The sequence below is a fragment of the Neopelma chrysocephalum genome, unplaced genomic scaffold (genome assembly GCF_003984885.1).
Source record: "Neopelma chrysocephalum unplaced genomic scaffold, ASM398488v2 Primary Assembly neopelma1_69, whole genome shotgun sequence".
In the NCBI taxonomy this organism is placed as follows: Eukaryota; Metazoa; Chordata; class Aves; order Passeriformes; family Pipridae; genus Neopelma; species Neopelma chrysocephalum.
In genome coordinates, this window is record NW_020897729.1 from 12,245,910 (window position 1) to 12,271,543 (window position 25,634).

The 25,634-nt window shown below is 39.0% G+C and overlaps 2 protein-coding genes and 1 long non-coding RNA gene across 6 annotated transcripts in view; 2 read left to right on the plus strand and 1 right to left on the minus strand.

Moving 5' to 3' along the window:
- Window positions 1-460: 460 nt before the first annotated feature.
- CP (ceruloplasmin) lies at window positions 461-18,221 on the plus strand. Of its 2 annotated transcripts, XM_027685488.1 has the most exons (19): window positions 461-739; window positions 2,343-2,587; window positions 3,793-4,005; window positions 4,486-4,659; window positions 5,226-5,480; window positions 6,645-6,810; window positions 7,735-7,874; window positions 8,444-8,584; window positions 8,708-8,919; window positions 9,405-9,555; window positions 11,151-11,363; window positions 11,720-11,927; window positions 13,136-13,275; window positions 13,748-13,876; window positions 14,424-14,530; window positions 15,289-15,505; window positions 16,075-16,214; window positions 16,689-16,851; window positions 17,930-18,221. In XM_027685488.1, exons 1-19 carry the CDS (start codon window positions 585-587, stop codon window positions 17,998-18,000), a joined length of 3,240 nt encoding a protein of 1,079 aa, XP_027541289.1. In that variant the 5' UTR covers window positions 461-584; the 3' UTR covers window positions 18,001-18,221. The 2 variants fall into 2 exon arrangements, with proteins under 2 accessions (XP_027541289.1, XP_027541290.1); XM_027685489.1 differs by lacking the exon at window positions 5,226-5,480.
- Window positions 18,222-19,365: 1,144 nt separating this feature from the next.
- Window positions 19,366-25,634, minus strand: part of HPS3 (HPS3, biogenesis of lysosomal organelles complex 2 subunit 1) — an 18,272-nt gene continuing 12,003 nt past the window's right edge. Inside the window, exons 12-17 of one of the 2 annotated variants that reach the window (XM_027685486.1) lie at window positions 25,129-25,314; window positions 23,784-23,972; window positions 23,147-23,254; window positions 22,576-22,782; window positions 21,476-21,566; window positions 19,366-20,326 (exon numbers count right to left, since the gene is read on the minus strand). In XM_027685486.1, the coding sequence (XP_027541287.1) occupies window positions 20,199-20,326; window positions 21,476-21,566; window positions 22,576-22,782; window positions 23,147-23,254; window positions 23,784-23,972; window positions 25,129-25,314 (909 nt within the window). In that variant the 3' untranslated portion in view covers window positions 19,366-20,198. Of the gene's footprint in view, window positions 20,327-21,475; window positions 21,567-22,575; window positions 22,783-23,135; window positions 23,255-23,783; window positions 23,973-25,128; window positions 25,315-25,634 lie in introns of those variants that run through there. The other variant, XM_027685487.1, reaches the window with a different exon arrangement.
- The window catches only part of LOC113968712, a 12,154-nt gene continuing 10,487 nt past the window's right edge, over window positions 23,968-25,634 (plus strand). For both annotated transcript variants that reach the window (XR_003534620.1, XR_003534619.1), the window contains exons 1-2: window positions 23,968-25,138; window positions 25,225-25,341. This is a non-coding gene — a long non-coding RNA (uncharacterized LOC113968712). The remainder of the gene's footprint in view (window positions 25,139-25,224; window positions 25,342-25,634) is intronic.

Sequence of the window (25,634 nt, forward strand, 5' to 3'; positions counted from 1 at the left end):
GAAGGGAAGAGGCAGATCTGTGGGAGCAGAACAAGCAAGGGGAACAGCAGTTGCAGGCGTACCTTGGGCTCCCTGTGTCAATGCAGAGCACATACACGGGGGAAAGGTGTTGCTTAGAGCTTTCCACAGCATGCTTGAGAAGTGTTCTTGTGCCACAGGTCACAAGAATTATTTTCTCAGTAGTATCCGAGCTATAGAGAGGGTCATGAAGATAGTGAAGAATGTAATTAAGCTTAAGTCTGTAAATCCATTAAAATCTACTTTCAATTCAGTGACAAGATTTACAATCTATGACAGTCTAAATGGTGATGATGATCTAAATGTGCATGATAGTAGGCTGGCAGAAATAGAAAAAGTTTCTTTGAAGATTATCTGAACTGACAAGGTTACCAGAATCTTTTGTTTGCTCTTGACACAGAAAGACATTGTGCAATTGGTGTTATTGTGTTCACCAAAGCAAACAGCAGCCGGGAGGGGGAGCTGAGGAAGTGGGGAATGGGAGACACAGTGACATATAAAGGGGAATTGCATAGGCCTGTCCTGCATTTTTATTTCACGTTTTCCACAAGGTTCATGAATGCAAAATGAAGCTATTTCTCCTAAGCTGCTTGCTGTTTTCTTGCTGTTGGCAAGCTGGGGCAGTGAACCGTGAGTACTACTTGGGCATTACAGAGACTGAGTGGAACTACGCGCCCGGCAGTGCCAATGCCATCTCGGGGCAGCCTTTTGCAGAAGAAGAGTAAGTGAAGCAGTTCACACTGGTTGGGTTTGATTTTACAGCATCATCTGGTTTAGGCACCAGGGCCACACTGGTGAAGGCAGTGAAATGAGTCTTGTTGGTGTCAGTGGATTTTTTCCTGCCTTGCTTGAGAACTTCATTCCAATGTTCTGCTAATTAAAAGCATTTGAATATGTAGGGGGGTGTGAATTTGTTGTAATGAAATATTTACTAAGAAGAGACTAGAAAAAGACCCCGAAAGTCTAATGTTTAACTTTGTATGACTAAGATGCCAGTGTCAAAGAGATGACTTTTGCTGTTGTTTTTAAATGCAGAAGCTTGACAAATTTAAAACTTTCCTACTGTGCACAGGTTTCCTTTTTAGCTGTTCTTTTTTAGCAGGGGTGGTTCTCTGTGCGGCAGCACAGCTGGGTCCTTCCAGCACAGTGGAGGAGCTGGGTTGCTTGTCACAAGGCAAGGAGGGTCCTGGGCAGACTGAGTGCAATGAGTAGGCTGAGGATAAGTACAATCAGGAGGAGGGGAGCACCCTGGAGGTATGAATAATCAATAAAGAAAACTCAGATATAAAAGGCATCAGAGAAACATTTGAGAGAGAAGAAGTGTTCCTCCCTTCTATTTTTTCAGTGCCTTTAAAATTAAATAGGACTATACCAAAATAAAAACAGTGAAGAGAGAAATCAGAAATTGGAAAGATCTCAAAAATGCAGTTCTCATTTAGTCTGTGGATGAGGGATTAGGTGATTTCCTGTGGTTTGTTTTCTCTAGTGAGAGCCAGCTCTCTCAGCCATAATCTACCACTCCATCGGGTGTGAGATGAAGCAGTCAGCTTTTTTTTCTTTCACTCACAAACCGCGTGAGGTATAAGACACTGTCAGTGATTCAGCAGGCTACTAATTCTGATCAGGGGTGGAAACAAGGCATCTTGTCTGAGAATTCCAAAGCTGTGTTGTAATACAATGAACCACTGCTGTTCACTGCACTTTCACTGCTTTTCTCTGCTCTGTGATGACCTGCAGCTTGCTGCATTAATTCCAAGTTCTCAATGGTTGTATGCCTGCAGTGGAGCTGGTCCCTTTTATTGTACTTCTCATTTTCAGGTTCTTCAATTCCTCTCCTCCTTAACTATGAGGCTCTGTGTGTGTGGAAATTGGTGTTTATAGGGACAGGGAAAAGCACAGTGCAGAAGGAATACCCTTCAACTAAATGATAGCTGTTTAAACAGTCCAGTAAGAGCCATAACTTATTTGTTTGCTTTAGTTTGCAACTCAAAAGCCCCATGCACTCAGACTTCTACTAACTGAGCCTTTGCAACTGAGTTTATGCTCCTCAAGTTTCATGAAACCCTGAATTGGCATTTTAATTCCATTTCAGGTCTGTGCTTGCCAAGGTACATACAATTCCCTCTCCACACGCTCAAACAATACTCAGCCTCATAGAAAATACCTTGCATTTTTGGGAAGTATTAACTTTCTTCACATGGCTTGCTCATGGTTGTGCACAGTGCTGTGGAGGATGGGTCTTTATTTGAGACTATTAATTTAAACCATTAACACATAAAACGAGTACCTGACACTACAGATGTGTTTGTGTATTTTCTTTACAGGCAGGCTGAAGTCTTTCTCAAAAGAGGACCACATAGGATAGGAAGCACTTACAAGAAGGCTGTCTACACTCAGTACACCAATCATTTATATGATGTGATAGTTGACAAACCTTCCTGGCTGGGGTTTTTAGGTCCTATAATTAAAGGAGAAGTTGGCGATTCCATTACTGTCCACTTGAAAAACTTCGCTTCAAGAAACTACACACTGCATCCACATGGTGTAACATATACAAAAGAAAATGAAGGTAGGCTTGATTCCATCCTGTCCCAGAATTTATCAAAAGTTAATCATCCTTCTGAGTATAAGTGATATTCTCTCATTAGAGAGAACACTGGTCAAGTAAATAAAGATTTAAATTAGGACACAATCAATTTAAAATAGGAGCTAAGAATTTTGAGGATTTTTTCCAGAGTGAAATACAGAGCCAAAAGTGGCAATATTAGATCAACATTTTACCTGAAATAACAGTATTTGTATTTCAACCTAAATAAGGGTATAAAGGTATGTAAGAGATTCAGGTATGGATATATAAAAGAAAAATTGATGCTGTTGTAGAGAAGATATTGTTAACAGTGATAACACACAAATTTTTAACACTAAGTTTGTGTATATGGTATATGAGACAAAAGAATCTCTTAAAATGGAGAAACAGATACGACTTAGTAATTAATTAATTAATGAGCTGAAAGTATGACACACTTTAAGATGTATTTAGGGGTGCCTTTGGGATTAGTGATAGCTTGTCCTTGCAATACCCAGTCTTGGCACACTCAGGCAATGGGGGATTTTCTGCACTGGATGGCACCAGAATATGGCTTTTGAAAGTTTTATTAGTGGGCCTTAAAAACAGTGTGTAAATCATTGGGAATATGATGTTGTCTCAAAATCAGTCTTTAAAAATCTTTCATTAGAAAAATTTTATGAAGTATCAACCTACCTTCTAAAATTTTGTGAACTTTTTCATTACAACTAGTATATATCTTGATATAGCCACACTCTGTGGAATCAGAACAGTATGTTATGTTGCAGTACATGCACTTTTGAGAACTTTTTTCTGTTGCTGTCCTTCCAGCAATGGCTGGAATATCCTTCAGGATACATGCGATATTTTAGAACAGTTTCCAAGATTAATATTTAACAAATGTTTTGCAAATATTTGAATTGTTATCTTTTTACCAGAAGTACATAGTCCCCTTCCAATAAATAAAGGACTAACTTTAATGTGCCATTAATTGAAGAACTCCTATGGACTTCAAAGGCAAATGAAGAGATTTCTAAGGAGAAAGAAAACATCTATTCCCCTGATTTAAAAGTTGTGCTTTTTTAACCTGTATTCAGATGTTCAGTCCATTTTACTGCAACATGTAGTGAACTTGAAGCATGGTAGGTGCTATCCTGACACCCTGTTGTGAATATGTTGTGGTAACAGTGGCTGTGTGGCATCTTCAGGTGCTTTTTATCCTGACGCCACCAAAGATTTGCAGAAGAGAGACGATGCTGTGGAGCCTGGAGGTCAGTACACTTACACATGGGACGTGACAGAAGATCAAGGGCCAGCTCCAGGAGATGCAGACTGCATAACCAGGGCTTACCACTCCCACATAGATGCTCCAAGAGATGTTGCCTCAGGGCTTGTTGGACCTTTGATAATTTGCAGGAAAGGTAAACCATAAATAAATAAGTGAGTAAACAGATACGTATGCAAGGTGATTGATAATGGTCATTGATAAATATCAGTGAAATCATTTACTGGAAGAGGAGAAGATTACAGTTGATTTTGAAATAACAGCTTTTGGTCTTCTCAATTAGCTGCCTAATAGTATAGGAAGTAGTTTGATTTTGTGTGTGACAGTGAATATAATTTGCAGAATACTTTGTCCACAAATCCAAGAGTGAGATGTGTTCATGCAAGGAAGTGTAAATACTGATATAAGAAGCAGATTTATGTGCAATTATTTTATACTATCTATCAAAAGGGATTTTTGTTTCCTTAGTGTGTCTATAAGTTTATGTGTACAGTCACACTCAAGAAAAGTGACAAAAACAGGGTCCAGCCCTACTGAGACTACAGTTAAAACTGACAAAAAATGTCAGTTACCAAAGATTTTGAATATGAGTTTGAAATACTGGTTTCTTTTTTAGGTACAATGAATAGGGACAGTGATCAACACTTTGATGCTGAATTTATCCTTATGTTTTCTGTGATGGATGAAAATCTCAGTTGGTATCTAGAGGAAAATATCAGAACATACTGTTCTGAGCCTTCCGAAGTGGACAAAGACGATGAGGACTTCCAAGAAAGCAATAAAATGCACTGTGAGAGAACATTATGTTATTGTTGCTTGTCATTGATATGGTGAAATAATGTTTTTGTGTCTTATCTCTTTTAAAGATGAATTGTTGTTAATCTTTTTTTTCAATCAAGGGGTTTTCTTGGAGGATTAAGAAAGATCCTTTTAAATAAAAAAAAAAGGCAAGTATTATACAGTCACACCTCTGGAGTTGTGATGTAAAATTCTTAGGGACCAGGAAGCTCTTTTCCAGTGTAGTTTCCCAGGCACTCTAAACAGAGTTGTGTTACTTTGTTCTGTTTCTTAGTCCTGAGTTTTTTACTACAATATCACTGTTTAGAAAAGCAGTTTTTACTGTTAATGTAAACAAATAAGATACCTTTGGCTCTGACCAATGGAATTCCAGAATCATAGAAGGTAGCTGTGCAGATGAAATGTGTGTCTGGTATTGGCTCACTTTCAAAGGTGTGGAGCTTTCTTTTAAGCCTCTTTCTATTTTGAAGAATAGAGCAATGGTTGTATGATAGCTGCTTTTGAGGAAAAGATCATAAGGCCTGTGAAGTTAACTGTAACAAACAACATTTATTTTAGCCATCAATGGATACATGTATGGATACCTACCAAACCTCACAATGTGTGTGGAAGATAAGGTAAAATGGCATCTTTTTGGCATGGGTAATGAAGCTGATATCCATTCAGCATACTTTCATGGACAGACCTTAATAGAAAGGCATCATCGAGTTGACACCATCAGCCTCTTCCCAGCCACATTCGTTGATGCTGTCATGACACCAAGGAGCCCTGGGGAATGGCTGCTTAGCTGCCAAGTGAATGACCATATTGAAGGTACAGTAAAAGTTTCAGTGATCAGAATTATTTTAGCTTGAGCTAAGAGCTTACTGACTCACTTTGGCAGGGCTCCCGACCTGGTTATATTCTCCTCTGGGTAACAAAACTCTCTCAGTAACTGAAATGCCTACAAGTGCATTAGATGGGCTTGAGCATGTAGCCATGAAAATCAAAGGAATTCTTAACTCTAATGGAGCTGCAATTAGCACAGATGCACTTTTGCAAGCCTCAGCACAGTGTTTGCCTCTTACTGAAAATAACTAACCACAATTTTCTGTTTGACAACATTAAAGCTGGGACTCGTTCCATTTTTATCAAGGGGCAACTTGCCTGCAGACAAAGACATTCCAGAATTGGCAAATGAGCTGAGATGTTCTGTTCTCTTCCCTGTGTCTTCCTGTATTTTCAGGTTTTGATAACCATATGAAGTACTTAGAAACTAATTCCATGCTTTTGAATGATCTGTATCCCTATAAGGGAGAGAAGTAATTTGTCACAAAAGTGGGAAAGAACATAGAACTGAAAATCATTCTCCAAGATTTTAAAATTCTAATATAAAAAGGAGTATGTAACTTACAGATTCAACAGCACAGAGATTATAAACTTTGAAATAGTTTTCACATCCAGCAACATCCTGATATGGTTGAAGCATCCTGGGCAAAACTTGAATCCTACAAGTTGACCTAATGTATGGCTGTAAAAGGACTCTCTTTACTATATTATTTGCATCTCCAGCAAGCAGATTTGCTAACAGACTGTTCCCTTAGTGTGCAGAGACCCAGCAGTTTCACAAGTAAGCTCTTGGTTAGATTTAGATGGAAGATGGTCAGTTTGGTAGCATCTGACCTTGGCTGAAGTGCTCATCGACAGAACTGCATCCACCCTACCCTGACCTTCTCTGCTGTGCCAGCTGCAGCTTTAGAAGCAGAAAGCCCTTTACCACACCTGTCTACCTGCTGTAGATACCACAGCTGGGTCTCTCCTAGCTCAGCTGGCATGCATTCTTTTATAACATTCATCATCTTCTTTGTTTGTGATTTGCACGTCCATCAATGGTGTGGGAATTCTCCAGGGAAGAGGACAGCTGTGGGAAGCAGGGAAAAGGAAAACAAAGTGCAGTTCCTTCTCCTTAGGTTTCTCTACCTCCTCTTTTTTTTCCAGGTGGTATGCAGGCCCTTTTCAAGGTAGAAGACTGTAAGAAATCCACACCAGCTCACAATGAGAGTACAAAGATAAGACAGTATTTCATTGCTGCTGAGGAGATCATCTGGAATTATGGCCCATCTGCAATGAACCATTTTACAGGACAAGAATTAATCATTGACAGGTAAAGGCTTCTAATTAAAGAAGCTTTATTTTCCAAGCAGAATTGATTTAAACATGCTAAATAAGGTAAGACGTATGGCAGAACTGACTTTTAAGCGGAATTGCTCATCGTCCTTACCTCTGCTTAAATATTAATGCTAGAATAAATATCAGACCAAACTAGATCTATTGTTTTCCTTGTAATCTTACTGTAAATTCTGCTGCTATATTAGTCATTTCACTGGGACTAAGATTAACTATTATGTCCCATGTAGGCAGTGACCTCTGATGATTCAAGAGGGTTGATTATTCTGAGTAGGAGAACAAAGCTAGGAATTCATGCTCATGGCCTCACTGATGGAAATCATGCTAACAGCATCTCATCTAGGAAACAGCCCTTTGCTCTTTGATCTGGATCCAATCACTGAATACACTGATTCCCCAAATTTTTTAACTGTGAGTTAAACACTCACCTCCTCCCCAAGGGACAAGGCACAGTTCATTGTTTGAATAGTGTTTGTAAAACACTGAAAGGTCCTTTCTTGAAGAGTAGAAGTGTAGATTGAATCTTCTCACTTTAAATTTAGATGTTACATATTCTTGGTATTTTTATCTGCTGTTGTTGAATTATTTATAGCATTTAATTAAAAGTAGACTCAAGGTTATGAAATGTTGACTAGAAATCATTGTTGATGAGTCTCTAAGCACACTGGCATTTTAAGGGCAACACAGCACAGTGGCTTTTTCTTAAAGAGAAATTAGTGAAGGATAATGGACTCCTGCACATCTTAATGGGACTACATGTAAGTGTGTGGCCAGACCACCAAAAAGAGACACACTCGGCATCGTCATAGTTCAGAAAACAGGGTTGAGGTCCTGACTGCCTTTGGACAGCTGAGCATTATGACTTGAACTGTTTATATCTATTGCAATTTCTTTTACACAGTGAATCTCACATCTTTTTTGAACAAAGTGAGACAAGAATTGGTGGCTCTTATAAAAAAGTAATTTACAAAGAGTACACAGATGGTTCTTTTACTGAACATAAAAAAAGACTCGCAGAGGAAGCACATCTTGGACTCTTAGGTAAGATAGTCTAAAACTTTTTCATGTCAAAGATTTATGAGAGTAAACAGTCACTTTCACTAGTTAGCAAGCAGTGCCCCCACTTCCAAGGAGGGGTCCTGAGTTCTCCCTGCCTCCTGCAGATGCTGGTGCCTGTGGCTTCCCCCAAGATACACCCCAGGGTATAAGGAAGCTCTTGGAGGCAATGCTGTGGTGGTGCCCAGCTTCCCTATGGGAGCATGCCATGGTCTGCAAAAGTCGGGTTCTGAACTACAAGGCCAGGCCAGGCAGGTCTAGTCCTATTGATAACCTGTCTGCTTCTGGCAGGTGTTGGTGCTAATGTCTGTAAATCCCTTTCCAAAGGGAGGAACTGTCCTGAAAGTCACTGGGCCTCCACGTGAACTGTGAATGGCTGCTGCCGGGCTACCACGTGATTCAGGCCACGTGCCAGGGACCTGGTCTGTGCCACAGGGCCTGGGGCATTCCCCTGCAAGGGGAAAAGCAGCCAGCCCCTGATTGCCACTGAGTTCGTGGTGACCTGTCACCACTTGATAGAAATGTCCTGTAATTAGACGTGTGCTCTTTTCCAGGACCTGTTATCAGGGCTGAAGTGGGTGAGCGCATCAGGGTGACCTTCCGGAACAACGCCAGCCGCCCCTTCAGCATCCAGGCCCACGGAGTGAGTTACGCCCGGAGCGTGGATGGGGCACGCTACGGCCCCGTGCCCAGAGGTGTGCCACGGGCCAGGGGGAGGGCTGCAGCACCTCAGCATGTGCTGTCTCACCTCTCCATGTGTTAAAGGGGATAAAATAATGTTCACTTGACATGATTCCCGGTGGTGATTTCCGTGGTAGGTACCGAATCTCCAGCCTCTCACGTGAGTCCTGGTGCTACGTTTACGTATGAGTGGAATGTGCCAGAAGATGTGGGTCCCACAGACCAAGACCCAGACTGTTTAACCTGGCTTTATTACTCAGCTGTGGATGCAGTCAGAGACACCAGTTCTGGCCTTGTGGGTCCTCTCCTGGTGTGCAGGAAAGGAACTCTTCTTTCTTCTGGGAAACAGGTCAGTCAAAGTAGAAAAATGGAAGCATTTACATCGTCACAGCTGTATCTGCTTTCTCCTCCTGAATTGCACCACCTCCCTCCAGGTCTCAGTCTCACCCATGTGCTAAGGGGAATTATAAATGTGAAGTGGGTTTGGTTTTCAGTCTGGCTCCAGATAGAGAGTCACTTCATTGTGAAAACACCACTGTTGTGAGCAGCCACTGGCATTCGAGTCTCAGCTAGGATGAGAATGTCTAGGAAAATGTAGAGGTTTTAAAGACAAATTAATTTCCAGAGGTGGTTCCTGCAGTAAAAAGAGTATTAGCAGCAAAAACTCACAAGATACAGCAATCACAGAGCTTTGAGATGATCAGAATGAAGTATCAATGTATGCGTCTACCCTACTTTGTGACTTATAAATTATTATAAGCATAGATTTTTTTGTTTCCTGACATTTTCTGTTCACTCATTTCTATTTTCCTTTGTGCTATTTCTTCTTAACAGAAAAATGTGAACGTGGAGTTTTTTCTACTTGCCACAGTATTTGATGAGAATCTGAGCTGGTACTTGGATGAAAATATTTTGATGTTTACATTAAATCCTGATAAAACTGACAAAGATGATGAAGATTTCCAAGAATCTAACAAAATGCACTGTAAGAAAATTATTAGTTAGCCAAAAATAATTTCTACAATAAGGTTTTACTTTTATGATTTCATGTTGGAGGCTAAAAAAGTGTATAGAGGCAGAGATATTTCATTCCTTTCCAGGGGAAAAAAAGCCCAAAACGTTTCGATGCGATTCAATTTCAACTAAATGTGGTAGTTCAAAGTACAATGCCAGCTGTTCAGTGTCTTGCATGGCAGTTTAGGATTTACATGGTTATGTATCACTTTGAGCAGACAGAAGGAGGAGTTAGGTCTTCAGCCCGTGTGCAACCCCTGTGAATGCAACCAGGCAGCAAGAGCTACATCATCTGTAGCCTTACTGATGATGTAGCTGAAAGGAGGTTTTTCACAGAATCACAGAAGAGCTGAGGTTGAAAGGGACCTCTGGAGGTCACCTGGTCCAACTCCATGCTCAAGCTTGGCCACCCAGAGCTGCTTGCCCAGGACCACATCCTGATGGCTTCTCAATACCTTCAAGGATGGAGACTCCACCGTCTCCCTGGGCAGCCTGTGCCAGTGCTTGGTCACCCTCACAGTGACAGTGTTTCCTGATGTTTGGAGGGAACCTCCTGTGTGTCGGTTGGTGCCCACGGCCTCTGACCCTGTTCCTGGGCACTGCTGGGAAGAGCCTGGCTCTGTCCTCTTGGCATCTTCCCTGCAGGTGTTTGTACAGGTGGATGAGATCCCCTGAGCTGCTGCTTCTCCAGGCTGAATGATCTGAGCTCTCTCAGCCTTTCCTCGTAGGAGAGATGCTTTCTTGTCCCTTTGTTGTCCTTGTGGCCCTTTATTGCCCTCCAGTATGTTCATGTCTTCCCTACCAGGGAGCCCAGAACTCAGCCCAGTCCTGCAGGGGTGGCCTCAGCAGAGCTGAGCAGAGGGGAGGGATCCCCTCCCTCGACCTGCCGGCCGGACTTTGCTTCAGAATTAAAGTCTTTGCTTCTTTAATAGAGCAGAGCTGAGTTTCACACTGACTGTATTTTGGTACTGCAGAAATATTTTTCAAGTTTCCTGTGAAAAAACATTTTTACCTTCAGGGCCCAGCCCTGCCAATAAGCCCTACTCTTTAAGCACATTTACGTGAGTGCTTTCTTAAATTTTGCTCTCGGGGCATTGCTACTATTTACAGACCATTGGTGCTGAGCATTCAGTGGTACCTGTGAGGCCCAGGATTTGAAAGTTTTACACAGAAGTAGCTAGAAAGGGTTAGTAACTCAAAAACCCTCCCGATTGCCTCCACTATATGGCTGGAGATGGTCACAGGATATAAAGTGGGATGCTTTATGCATCCTGAATACTTGACAGGAATAAAGCAGAGGAAATTCCAGTTGGTTAAGGCAGCAACCTGTGCTTTAGACATTGAAAAGGAGAACAGTTAGATATTATTTTTCAATACTGGGATTTAAAAGTTGTTTTGCTTGAGTTGATTTTCTAGTTTTGTTAATGTGATGAAGTATTTTATTATTGATATTTCTGTCAGTCTAAGGCATCACATTTCATCTGAAGTGTTTATTAATTAATCTGTATTGCAGAATTAAATCATATATTAATAAAGGTGGGTTTTGCTTTCTCAAATCTTCTACAGCCATTAATGGTTATATGTATGGAAATCAGCCTGGTCTTGAGATGTGTAAAGGAAGTGTGGTTTCTTGGCATTTGATGGGCTTGGGTTCAGAAGTTGATGTCCATGGGATATACTTCTCAGAAAACACATTTGTAACTAAAGGAACAAGAAGGGATACAGCAAATCTGTTTCCACACACATTTCTTACAGCTATTATGAACCCTGATTCTGAAGGTAAATGTCTTGTTTAAAAATCCTGTTAGTAATGCAGAAACTGTTACCAATGCATGTTTTATGCTTAGAGACAAGCCTTAAATAGCTGGTATTTTGATCCTGGTGCTAAAACTGTGCACAGGTGTGTTTGAAAGGCAGCAAACTGTAGAGATGTGTTCTTAATGCTAAAGCCTTGATTTTTCCAACTTCTATGTGTGCTGAATTTTATTACAAGTAGCCATACTGCACAAAGAGTTTGGACCTTATATGAGCAATAGCTTGTGTCTCAGTCTTTAAACACTACATCAATATTGGTAATACAATCTTAAGGTAACAGACTTCTGTCCTCAAGTCTTTATTTCTTGTATGACCTCTAGGAATTTTTGAAGTGTCCTGCCTGACAACAGACCACTACACTGGGGGCATGAAACAGAACTACAGAGTGAAACAATGCCACTGGTGGAATGTAGATCCATCTCTGTATTTGCATGAAAAGACGTACTACATTGCTGCAGTGGAAGTTGAATGGGACTATTCTCCTGACAGGACATGGGAATTTGAACGGCATCAACACCATGAGGAAAGGTACTTTGGAATATACACAGGGGAAAAAAAATGCAAAACGAGCAAAACAGCAACTCACTTCTCCTCTGAACCTTTTCCTCCTCCAGACATTTCTAGACACACTTTATTTTCATATATATTTTTAGGGCTCACTTGAATTTGTGGTCCTTCCCCTGTACTGTTGCCATGCAACTGTGAGCCAGACAGCACGATATTCAAGAAATAGTCCAGTGTAGATCTTCTGTGGGACAAGTGTATATTTTCATGATTTCTGGATAGTGCATGTGCATTTATTATTTACTGATATTGGTAGTCCTTGATGTGGAAAGCTTAAAACGTTCATTGTCAACGGTGACTACTTTGTCCTGATAATTGATTACTTACAATCTGTAACAAGTCTTTGTCTCATGTTTATTTGTAATCTGAGTAAGGTTCTTTTTTACTCCTCTCAATTTCATGAGATTGCACAGGATAGACCATGACCTAACCCACTCACTGTGAAGCTTGTTGTCTGGTGTTTTGTTTCCAGTATTTGAATCTCAGTGAGAGAGAACTGATTGGATCAAACAATTCATGCCAATTAGCAGAAGAGGCTAAACAAGAACTGATGATTTTCTGTGTTTCACCTGAATAACTTCAGTTGAGGTTAAAGTAGCAGATTGTAGTAGCCTGTATTTTGTCATTAACTTAATTGTATTTTCTTCTTTTTCCTCGGCTTGATAGCACATTTCCTTGCCCTGCATACCACAGTGGACTCTGACATAGTACTAAGCACAAGTAATATGGACTGTGCTGTTATGACTTTTTTTTCCCCCACTGTCTCCAGCCTCTATGATCTCAGCAGAGAATCAGTCCCTCACATTTAATTTCATCAAGGCATTTAAGCTTTACAAGTTTTAGGCTTCTTTTCAGATTACAGAAGTCACTGAGGGCTCTGTTTTTCAGTATACAAGTTGCTGTGTGACTTCTTGCAATTTGAAATATCTGCCAGGCCAAGTGCTCAGCATTCTTTTAAGTACTATATAGACTTGGTGTAATTATAGTGAGTTTTTTAGCCTTTCAAAGAGAAACCTTCCAGCTTAACGAGAATGTTTTCACATTGAAGATACCAGAAGTTTATGAGATTACTGTTTCGCTGAGCTGGACTCTTGTTTGATAGTTAATTGACATAACTGCAAAAGATGTCTTAAAATACATGAAGAAATGTTTTGGTTTTTTTCTTTTGGCAGCCCTGGCAATCCATTTTTAAATAAAAATGACAAATTCATTGGCTCAAAATACAAAAAGGTAGTATATCGTGAATACACTGATCAGACGTTCAGTACTCCCAAAAACAGAGCAGAGGAGCAGCAGCACCTGGAAATTCAAGGTAGAGTCATCATAAAGTTCAGTTTTGAAAATGTGAAAAATGCAGTGACACAAGCCAAAAGATACTATTTGAATAATGTTGAGTATAGTTCTACCCACACAAAGTGCCTAAACCTATGTGGAAACCCTACATGGAATTCCTACTTTTATTATGGTGTTTTCCCTGCAAGATTACATTGGTTGCTGTAGAAGTTAAAAACCCTTCTGGTTTGCTGCCTGATCAGAGGTCAGTATTTCCAGCATAAAGCTGGGTAACAACATCCAAGCTGACTTCAGGTACACAGTAGGTGCTCAGAACTTTTGAGACCTAGAGGCTTAACTTCAGCATCTCAGGTTGGCAAGTCATAGTGAACAACACTATCTGTATAAAGTTTTCTGTTGACTTATAAGTCAATAATATGAATTTGAACACAACAAACTGTTTGCTCTGATCTTTTGTAAAACCAAGTTCATCTTTCTTTTCAATCCAACAGGGCCACTGCTTATGTCAAATATTGGAGATAAAATTATAATAGTTTTTAAGAACTTAGCATCAAGACCTTATTCTATCCACGCCCATGGAGTGAAAACAGACAGTTCTGCTATTGCTGTAACTAACCCAGGTATCGAACCATCCTTCCTTATTTCTAGCAGGTAACATCAAGACTTCTACTAAGGTTTATTTCAGATAGTAGGAAAGACATAGTTTTTGTTTGTATGTTTTACCTCAGGCTCTTAAATTTTTGATGTCGATTATGACAAATATTTCCACAGTTCAAATGGCCCTGCTAACTATGGCTATGTATCCTAGTCCTTGACTGATCAGTAGTTTTTTGACACAACGTGGCTGCACCTTTCATGAAAGCAAACAGATTTGGTTACGTAGGGAAAGCATAGCTTATGCTATTATTTCTGAAGTTTCTCTGTGATCTTTACAAAAGATACAGTTGTCTTTATTAATATGGTAAACTGGACAGGGAAGACAGACAAAAAAAAACAAAAACCCAAGAAGAATCAGGGGTCTGCAGAAGTTAGCCAGTGCAGTAATTGGGAAGGGGAAGTTCAAGACATATATAAGCTGTAAATGGAGATAACATCTGTTTCAAAATGACCTCCTATAGGTCAGCATATTGAAAATTTCTAAAATTCATTGATACTTATTTAATTCAGGTGAAACAAAAATGTATGTCTGGAAAATCCCAGAGAGATCTAGTCCTGAGAGAGGAGATCCACACTGCATTGCATGGGCATACCATTCAACAGTGGACATCGTTAAGGTATGTAATTAATATCAGTCTAAAGGGTTTTGTTCATGCCTCCAACATGGATATACTTATAGAAAAAGGGAATTTGAAATTCTTTCTGCTTTCTCTGTCAGGTTATTTCCCCTGTTACCATACCTTTGAATTTAAATGTTTCTTGAAGTCAAATTGCAGGAAAGTCAGGGCATAATCTGAGAGTCATGGCCCTCCATGTTCTTGCTTTCTGGTTTTTCTGCTGCTGGTATAGTCACCTCACTCAGATTTCCTTGTTGAAGCTAGCACTTTATAGCTTGCTCAGTATCTAATCAATCATGTGAGGGAAAACTAACATGCAGCTGTGAAACACAACTCTGCCATTTCTTACCAAGCGTGCATTAACTCAACAACTAATAATTTTTAATGGAAATGAATGTACACTTGCCTTCATGTCTCAACAAATACAAATAAAGTGTCGAAAAGTATATTTTGAATGTAAACCAAGCTCAAAATGATAAAATTATAAAAATAGTTTGGCAAAAAAAAGAGCAAGAAATTAATATGGAATGAATGCTTATTTCTAGCGGGAGATGAAAATGAGGCAGTTAGTCTTCACTGAGGTTGATCCATGGGTAGCATGTAACAGTTGAGAAATAGCCTTGTTTGTCTGACAATGACTGCCTTTATTCTCAGCTACTGACAGCTGTAAAGATAGTAAGAGGATTCAGGTCTGTCATTAAATGTGCTTCTGCTTAGTTAAATCTTGCAATTATGTGGTTTTTCTTTTGTCATTTCAGGACACTTACAGCGGATTAATAGGCACACTTGTTGTGTGTCATAGACATTATCTGCCATCATTTCATACTAAAAAGAAAGTTCAATTTGCTCTTCTTTTTATGGTTTTTGATGAAAACGAATCATGGTACTTGGATGAAAACATTAAAACCTATTCTGCCAACCCACATCTTGTTGACAAAGAGGATGAGGACTTCCTTGAAAGTAATAAAATGCATGGTATGTTTCCCAATTTAGTTAATATAACTCTGGGAACTCCATACAATTATATATTTGAAAGTACTTCGTATAAATTTGACTTCCTCACTGCACCTGAATTTCCTGTTCCAGTGCAGAAGGCCTGAAAAATTTTACTCAAACTGTTTGAAAACACTGTGAATGCCACCGAATGACTTTTTCCCACAGATTAAAGAAAAAAACCCCAAACAAATACCTCCTCCTCCCCAAATATTCCCATGTTGAAGTTTTTTAGTGTTAGCAAACAACTGTTCTGAATAAGCTGGAAAACCTATGTGCATCCTGAAAGCATGTCCTGGTAAAGCTCACCCCTTAAAAAGAGCTGCAGGAATTACAGAACTGCAAAATTACCAATGGTGTACAGCAAAGAAATTTCATTTACCATGTTATTCTTTCTAGTTAAATATGGAATATAAACACATGTTTATAATGTGCTGTCCAAAGCCATTACTTTTGTCTGGCATTTGCTTTCAAATCTTGTATTACATGCAAGTTTAGAGATCAACAATGCACACAATTTGTTTTCTGTCTTGTTCTTTCCTTCTTTTTAGCCATTAATGGAAAGGTGTTTGGAAATTTGCATGGCCTGAATATGCATGTTGGAGATAAAGTCAGCTGGTATCTGGTGGGAATGGGCAATGAGATAGACATTCACACAGCACACTTCCATGGCCACAGCTTTGACTACAAGGTATCAAGTCTTCATTTATTTCTTACTGTGTTAAGAATGAGAGGTAGGTCAATTACCAAGGACTGTAATCTATGGTGAAAAGTCACATTACAATATTAAGCAGGGCTTGTAATTTGACTGTAAGGTTTTTATGCCCCAAACCTTTATTTGATCAACATACATGAGCCAGTGAATATCTGCCAGTAGCATTTGCTGACTGGTAACCTCACAAGTTGCTTTAACATGTCAGCTGTGAACTTCTCGTGACTGTTGCAAGACAAAAGCTGTAGTTGTCCTTCATTTTCATTTAGCTGATAGTTTATTACACTTTGGAGCATGAAATGGATGTACAAAAGTGATGCTTCAGTAGAAATGACACACAGGTGTATTTTCATTCAACTGCGATTGAAATGTTTGGTGAGTAAATGGATAAAGCTTAAATCACTGCCACCTGGGAATGCCACCGTTTAACTGTTGCTTCTGTTTGTCCTGAAGCAAACAGGGATTTACCGGGCAGATGTCTTTGACCTGTTCCCTGGGACATTTCAAACTGTGGAAATGACTCCACAGAACCCTGGAACGTGGCTGTTACACTGTCACGTTACTGACCACATCCACGCAGGCATGGAAACAACCTACACTGTGCTCCCAAAGGAAGGTAAGAGCTCTCGAGCTCAGTAATGGGCATTATGTTTAAAGATGCACAGTGGGGCTCACAGACACTCCAGTGTACTCAGAACCAGTGCAGACATCCAGAGATATTCCATGTCTAGAAGCCACTTGGTCATACTTCCCTCAAGGCTGCTCAGGACACCAAAGTAACTAAAGGACTGGATGTTAACTGGCTATTGCTTCAGCTTCCCATCCATGTAAAGGGACAGATTTTTATTTAAAAAGAATTCTTCATGAGACAGTATTTCTGTACCCAAGAATTGCCAGTAGTGTCAGACTCCATCTCAATCTTCATTTAAAACAATAAGAACAGTTAGTAAATAAAGCTGAATTCATCATTCCTACACAGCTGAAGTACTGAAAAACTAAAATAGTGTTTTCTTTCTCAAGGACATGTTTTAGCTTTACAGACACTATTACCTTGCTCTAGCAATATTACCTGTAAAAAATCTTGAGGAATTTTGAAAGCTCTTGTTTCTACAAAGTTAATACAACTTTAAAAACAACTCTTTCCAGTACTCAAAAGACAGAGCATAACAGGTATTCCTTGTAATTGACAGAAAGAGAACAATAGGAATATTTCAAAATATGTGTATGTATATGCATATATATATATGTATATATATATACACACATATAACTATATGATGTTTATTTGTATCTGTACTAAAAATAGAGACTGGAATGTTAAACAGAATCTAATTCTATTTTATAAACCACTGGCATGTAAAACACAATCTAGTTCTATTTTATAAACCCTACTGATTTACAGAGTATATTGTGCCAAACCTGCACAGACAATAAGGCTGATTTGAGAGTACACAGAAAGAGATGCAGAAAGAGACTTTAACTTGTAGCAGCAGTATGTTGGATTTTTCATTATTAGCCATCTAAAGAGCATCAAAATGTACCCTTCAGTGCATCTTAAAGCTGTTTTTAAATCTAACTCACAATGTCCAGAAGGTACTGGCATCCACTGTGCTCATTTTGGACTCTGCTGGCCACATGCACAGACTGTTCTTTTGATGAAATGCGTGTAAAAAAAGCTATTTTCCCCCTTACAGATAAACGGTCTTTGTTCCCAAGATTATTCAATCAGTTCAAGTGTAAAGGCATGGCAGGCACACAAGAATGATGACAGCATTTTAACACAGTGGTTCTCCAAGGTCTATCTTCAGTGAACATTTCTTGGAAAATATTCTCCTCTGGTCAACTCATCTCCACGTATGGTTTGGAAGATTTCATGTAGTGGCCACAGGTACCAAAAGGGCCATAGACTAAGACAGTTGAATGGATATGACAGCTCGTAAATATATTTTTCTCTAAATAAAAGTTGTATCTTGCAAGCTAAACATATTCTAGGTGGTGCCTAATGCATGTTATTTAACAGCTGAGGAACATGGAAGAGCCTAATGAAATGTACCTTTTTTTAAAGTTTGAAAATAACCCTGTGTAACAGCAAAATTTGTTTTGCGTATCTGCCATCACACTGTCACATTTTACTAGACAGATATGGTAGTAGTTATTACTTAGAAAATAGGAATTTGGTTATCACTTTATCCACAAGTTGACACTGAAAATATATATAGTATTGTATAATTGAGCAGTTAACAAAATAGTCCTGTTATTTCTGTTGAATTATTTTATAATTTTATCCAGTAACACCTTTCAAGATGATTGGTACATTTGAAAGATGTGATGACTGAGGGATCATGGTTGCACAAGATGTTTTTGTTTTTCTGTTATGAAAATAATTCTAAGGCAGACAAAACTATGTTGCAATAAGCCTGATGAAACGAGACTGTGAAGGGCAAAATTTGTTGATGTCTATACTGAAGAGCTTTGCTCTGACAACTCTGAAGTAACTCCTGTAGTGGAATCCCTTTGCTGTTAGTTACGTAGTGCAGCCCTTGGCAAAGGTAAAAGGAAGTGTTTCCTGACAGCTGGAAGCAGCAGTATCAGTGCTTGATACTGGTGATGTTGGTCAAAAATGAAAGCAGTAAGAGCAGATATGGTCGCGCCATCCAGTTGTCTCAAAAGCCCAGCTCCACTCACATTAGGCCTCTATCTAACAAGAGGGAAGGATGCATGGGATGGGCAGGCAAAGCAAAACATCTGGGTTTACACCTATCAGAACAAAGTTGCTTCTCTGTAACAAACCTAAATTGTTTTGGCCTTTTTTTAAGGTAGAAAGATTATACTGAAACCAGCGTAACACCTACCAGTAAATTAATAATTGATTTTAGTGGTAGCAGAAATGCTACATGGGTAACTTAAACTACTTTCAATTTACCTTTTTTTTGTTAATGTATTTTAGCTGAAATACAGATGATCTCTTCTGCCTGACTTCTACAGGTTTAAGTAACATTACAACTTCAGTGAAAACAGATTTAATAGAGTCAGTGTCAGCTAATTAGGTCTTTAGATGATTTATACGGTCATGGGATCATGGGAATCATTGTATTTTTGATAGATTTTTAAAAAACCCAAACAACATTCATAAGAAAGTCATAAACATTGTGACAGTTTATTACGACTGAATTCCAGCTCTGAAGGAACAGAGGTATGCTTTCTGTTCACAAGACAGACAAACATCAGTACATACATGCACAAGTACCCCAGATGCTTACCAAAACACTAGAAGAAATAAGAGTTTTCAGCTGGATTTATGGCCTAGTGATACTTTAAATACTTTTCTACTAACTGAATACAACAGAAAAAAGAAAACTAAAACCAGCAAGCAAGCAGTAGTCTCTATCTTCCACCTCTGTTTCTCTTGGATTTATGGCCTTTTCTTGTGAATTGCTAAATGAAAACATTTTCAGTGTAACACTTGCATGGGTATGTCCTTAGGATGACAGAGCAGCTGACTGATTTTGCCAGCTGGAAGTCAAGGGAATGAATTCCAGCATTGCAAAATGAAGTCAGTAGGGCCCAATTCCACTTGGAAGAGTAAGGTACTTACTTTTACTCATACAGTTAGACACATGCCTGAGCCTGAACTCCCTAGGCCAGTGATCCAGCTCATACAGATTTGAGACTGACTTCCTGCTTTACTTTCAGTGAACACTGTATGTCCAGTTGTACTGTACAGTATTTTCCAGTTGCCTTGTCACCACAGTTAGCTTCAAAACAGATGCTTTACCTCAGATGACAGTTGTCCTTCAGTAGTTGATGTAAGATTTCAATGAAGAAGTAAGATGATTTAGGTGAGGGTAGTCCCACAGTACCTTATATGCAGCTCTGCTGTTTGTCTCATTTGCTTCTTTGTTTCATTTGCTTTTTTATTTCAGCACATTCTTTGTATTTGAGTGGATAGTAGACTTCATTGTTTCAGGTCAGCAGCTTCCTCTGGCTGCAGTGAAGGACATGTGGCAGGAAAAATGCTGCAGTTCCATCCTCTGGTAGAAGACTGACAAAATCCCGTAGTTCCAATTCCATTGCAACAACTGATAAAGTTTCTGCTCAGAGCAGGGGAGAAAAATCTCATTTAGGTATTTTGAGTTTAGAACAAAGAAACAAAAAAAAGTCATCAACAATGTAATTACGAACTGAAGTCATCAAATTATCTAAATATTGCAAGTGGAATGAAATTTGAGACATACCCATTTGGATACAAATACAACTATAGGAAATCTCAAAAGTAAACTGAAATTATGACTTAAATTAAAACCATACCTCTATCTTGACTCATCAGGTCTACACATGGCACTAATGCTAATGAAAGTCTGATCTAGTACTTCACATATTTTGTATGAAATGCAAAGGAAGCCCCGGAAATCTTATTAGTACCCTAACTCAGCACTGTCTGTAAAACTGGATGTTTTGCAAGCAGCTTCTCAGTCCGAGCTGTTTAACATTATGTTCCTAAGCGATTACAGGACAGTTATTGCATGAAAAAAATTCCAAAGAAAAACTGCTGGCACCAGAACCTAGAACTTTATGATAGAGCACGGCAACCTGTGCAGCACAATGCAACCCCTTGATGCTGTTTTTCTCAGGCATTCCATTGGCATACTTTTAACAATGTATGTGCTTTATTCAACATGCTTAATTTGTCAAAACAAACACACTGGCCCCTCAGCTATACACAGTATTATTAACTTCCTACAAACATGTAACAATAGGGCTACATAACTACTAAGGTGGATTTCTCTACTTCCAGTAATAACACACTGTGGTTTTTTCAGTCTATGACCTAATCATCAATACATACTTAAGCCTCCCCTGTGTTATCAACAACAGCCCATTACCTAAGAACCATATAGTCACTTAGCCTAGAAAAAACAAGAAACAATCACAAATAGCTCTAATTAGTAAGTTTTTTTACTGGTGTCTATTCCTGATCCATACAGAAACAGTATGATTACAAGTAACTGTTTTCGATACAAAAGGAATGCCGTGATTTTTATCTGAGGGTACAGTGTGTACATTGCACAATCTCTTGCTAATGACCAGAAAGACTGCTAAACTCTATTAGCTTTAGCTGGAGAAAAAGGTCCCCTTTTCTTCCAAATTACCACATCAGTTGTCCTTAGTCTGAACAGTTATTAAGACTGTTAGTTGACGTACAAAGGCTTCTGGAGTTGAGTTGCAACCAACTGATTTACCTTTGAGTGCTGAAATGAGAACAGGGCAGTCATTTCCCATAAGTCTAGTTCTCTTGCAAAGTTCAGGAAGCAGCTTGTTCCACCACAGAGCCTAAATCCACAAAAACCCACAGCAAAAGTGTAAATCAACAAGGACTGCAATTAAGAGTATGAAAGAGCTGCTAAAAATACAGGTCAGTCACGATGAACTTAATGCCAGGAATGCAGTGATTTTGCATATATTGTTGATAAGAATGCAGTGAAAGGAAGGGACTTCTTTCCTCCGTCTTTAAACTTGGTAACTTTTCTTTCACCTGCACTCAGATTCAGTACTGCAACCTCACATTCAACTCTAATGTGGAAACAATCAAAGAAACTATTTTCAGATCTGAATAAAAAGTTCAGATCTGGTTTTGAACAGAGTTCTAGTACATCCATCTAGAAGAGGATCACCTTTATTGACTCTGGTCAGTAAAGCTGTGTACAATTAATTGAGCAGCTGTGATTGGCAATGGAAGTAACCTCCTGTACTCCTGGAACACTGGAATAATACCAATTCCAACATTAAAACTGTATAGAGGCCTAACAGGAAAATGGGACATAAAGACATAATCGTTCCACTAGTGCATCAGTACCAGTCTGATGTTATAAGGTCAGAAGATGTCACTAGAACACAGGAAGAACATCATTTCAGTGTGATTTTCTTTGAAGGACCATGTTCCCCTATCAGTTAGCTTATCAGTAAGATTTCACCTATAAGCACTGCCAATTTAGAACACCAATTAATGAGAAACAAGGTAGTTTTTCATTTACAGTGGAAAAAAACCGTATTACTCTCCCTTTTCTGAGGCAGTCTGCCATCTCAAAAGACTATGCTTTAAATTTACTATAATGAATACAGTAAGTGACAGAAGAAACTGGAGGAAAAAATACCCCATTAAAATCAGTGGGGACTGAGTTAACAAATTAAAACACCAAGCAAGAGGTTCAATGCAAGCTAAGCCATTTACTTTGTCTGAAAGCTGGGCTGTGTGATCCATCCAGAGTCCATCTGTACACAACAGCATTTTAGTTAGGAAAAAACCCAAAAGACAGTGAACAACTTAATGAAAGTAGCACACCTGCTTGTCACCTTTGAGCTCGTGCTGAGCGTAGAGCACGGCTGCACCAGGACACCGGGGCAGGAGCTGCTCCAGGGCCTCCTCGTACCTGCCCAGCCGGGTACTGCAGAGAACACGCACGCTCAGGCCCACACTGTCAGCCTCTGCCAGGGGCTCCAGGACAGGCAGAGCTGAAGCCACATTGACTGACTGACTACATAAAAGAGACTGAAGACAAGAACAAAACTTATTGTTTGGATTTAAGACAAACTTTGCAAAAAATGCTAACTATAACCTTAGAACAGAAGCCCTTACTTGTTGGAATAATTCTAAAATAATACTTCCCTTAATAAATGTTGCTGAAAATTGAGAAAACAAGTTTAGAGAGGATGCAAATGTAAATAGCATTGTTACCAACAGATCTCTTTAGTAATTTTTTCTTCCATCATTTCAATTGGCCTTTTATTTCAACTTGGATAACTTAGGGGGGAAGGAGGAGAAGAGTCTGTTGGAGAAAGTTGTTAATACATATATGAATATTTGCAGAATGACTCTAAGTTGTAAGTAGTAGGAGTTAATACCTGTCTCATACCTGTAGTCTTGAGATGTCTTCATGGTAATCTTTATCAGATGAACATCCCGTTGACATTATGGAAGTCACCCATGGGAAAATCAACCCAAAATGATTACAGGAGTTTATCTATACAAGAAAGAATCAAATTGCAATAAAAGAAACATGTCTGCTAGTGATGGTTCCATGTGAAACTCACCACAAGTGAAGAAAATTTTAATCTCAAATAGTGTAACTTAGAAGAGCAGCTACACTTTCTTCTGGTTCATGCAATTTAGTAACAAAAAAACTGGAAACTTTTATTCAGTTCTGTATTCAGCTTTCCCATTCATAATTCTTTAAAATTCATCATTCACACAATTTTCTCATTCAGTAAGCTTTGTGAAATTGCAAACACTCCACTGACACATTCTCATTTTTCATTTTAGCCCTTACTTCTATCCAGAGCTGAGATTCCTGTTGGAAGTATATTTGCAAATGTCCCCAAGGAGTAGGACTGCCCCGAGCTAGCAATGCCAATCTGTAACTGCACACTACCTTCAGTCCTGCTTCTTTTAACAGACAAACTGTCCAGAATTAAAATAGTAAGGATGGTATTTGGACAGATTTTGGAGGAATATTGCAGTCCTAAAACCTCCTCTGAGTGGTTACCACTTACCAGATCCTCTGTTGTTTTCAACGGCTTAGTCTCAGGAAGTTGCTTCTTTGATATCCTCCAAACATACTGAGAAGTAACCCTCAACAAGAGCTCCTGAAGTATTTCTTCCTGAGAGCACACTACAAGAAGAGCTTCCCAGAAGTCCACCAAGAGCTGAGGAACAGTGTTTTCACTATTACTACACAACATCTAAGAACAAAAACGCCAGAAGACAGCAAGTTAACACAGACTATGGTGATTATTAGTAGTAGAAATTAGAAGAAACAGGAGGAAGAGTTTTTACTTTTAGAAGCAGAATTTTCATTCCTTTTTTGTCCTGTGATTCTACATAATACACTGCTAGGCAAAGTAAAAAGTTCATGGAATGATTTTAAGGTAATCAATTCTAAACAAGAGATTTGATTTCTTCTTCAAGATTTACTCCACTGCCAGAAATGTCACCACCACCATCAGCAAATATTTACAGATTGCTAATTTGGAGGATTTTATATATGCCAAGCAGGTGTCTTCAAAAGAGGACTATAGAGGCTATGATGAGAGATGCTGTGCAGCTCAGCTGGGTATCATGGCAGGACTCACAAGGGAGATGTTTTAACATGTGCTATGTCAGCAAAGAGGACTTTTATTTGGTATCCAAATGGTTTTAAACAACACTTGTTCTAATTTGAACTTTATGACTTGCTATTTTTGATACAGGTCTTTCACAGTAACAGGTATAGTAAGACTGCAACATACCCACATTGGAGAACACATGTTTTAACCTAAGTAAGTTATTCATTGAAGAGAAAAGAAAAAAAGGTTTGTCTAATTCCCAGTTAAAAGAAAGCAAACTTCAGGGATGCTAGAAAAACTATTCTGTTAATATTTCTTCTCATAAACTGCAGAGACACATTTTTCTTTCAGGAATTTATAAAGGACATCAGAACATTATATACCTTCATATTTAAGTCTGATTCTTTAGAAGTATGTCTTAATCCCAATGATTTCTTCAAAAAGAGCTTATGGAATTAATTTATCTACATTCTGTTAAATTTCATTAGCCTTAGGAAGCTCAATCACTAGGAAGCCATTGAAAGACCACTGAGATCAGAATATTCTCCAATCAAATGACAGGGTAAAAACAAAGAACTTAATGAATTTTTGGGGTTTTTTTTTGCATCATTTAACCAGTATTTCTTTCCAGAAGGTCCAGTTTCTGACTCTGTAATCATCTATCATGACTGGAATATAACCCTCTTTCTGAAGAAGTGCTGAAATGTGAGTGAAGGAGCAGCTGAGTCTGCTTTTTTTACCAATAACATCACTATGAAAAAAAACAGAAGCAAAAAAATGATCACAGGCCAACCTTGAAAAAGGTATCTGCTTCTTCCAATTCAATTTTACTGTTCTCATGTAAAGCCACAGTGGCAGCGACGAGTAAACCAGGCTGCATCTCCTTCAGGTGAACAGCAAACTCAGTGGGCATAAAAATTCCTCCCTTACGCTGCCTCAAGAGTTGTGGTTGCCCAGTGAAGCCACAAGCCAGCATTGTCTACAAACATAATCAGATATAAATCAGGTAAGGAATTCAATACATACATGACTCAACCCAATAAACTCAGTATTTCCTCAGGCAGTGAAGTTTAGATAGAGAAATGAAGGAAAGTCAGGGGAAGAAAACAAATCCTTTTTCATAGAGTAACTCTTCAGAAACCGAGCTCCAAACTGCATGAACACTCCAAAACAACAGGCCTTGTGCCTGAACACTGACAGTGTTCAACATGCTGTTGAAAGCTGGAGTTACTGTGCACATACGAAAGTTGAATTTTGCAAAGAAATCCAAGACATTCAATACACACGGTGCTTTGAAAA

Bases quoted from the DNA above. Each gene is read 5' to 3' on its own strand.
- CP (XM_027685488.1), top strand. From the start codon at position 585: ATGAAGCTATTTCTCCTAAGCTGCTTGCTGTTTTCTTGCTGTTGGCAA. The intron at 5,481-6,644 runs GTACAGTAAAAG...TTTTTTTTCCAG, and splicing joins AGTGAATGACCATATTGAAG to GTGGTATGCAGGCCCTTTTC. The intron at 13,877-14,423 runs GTATCGAACCAT...TATTTAATTCAG, and splicing joins TATTGCTGTAACTAACCCAG to GTGAAACAAAAATGTATGTC.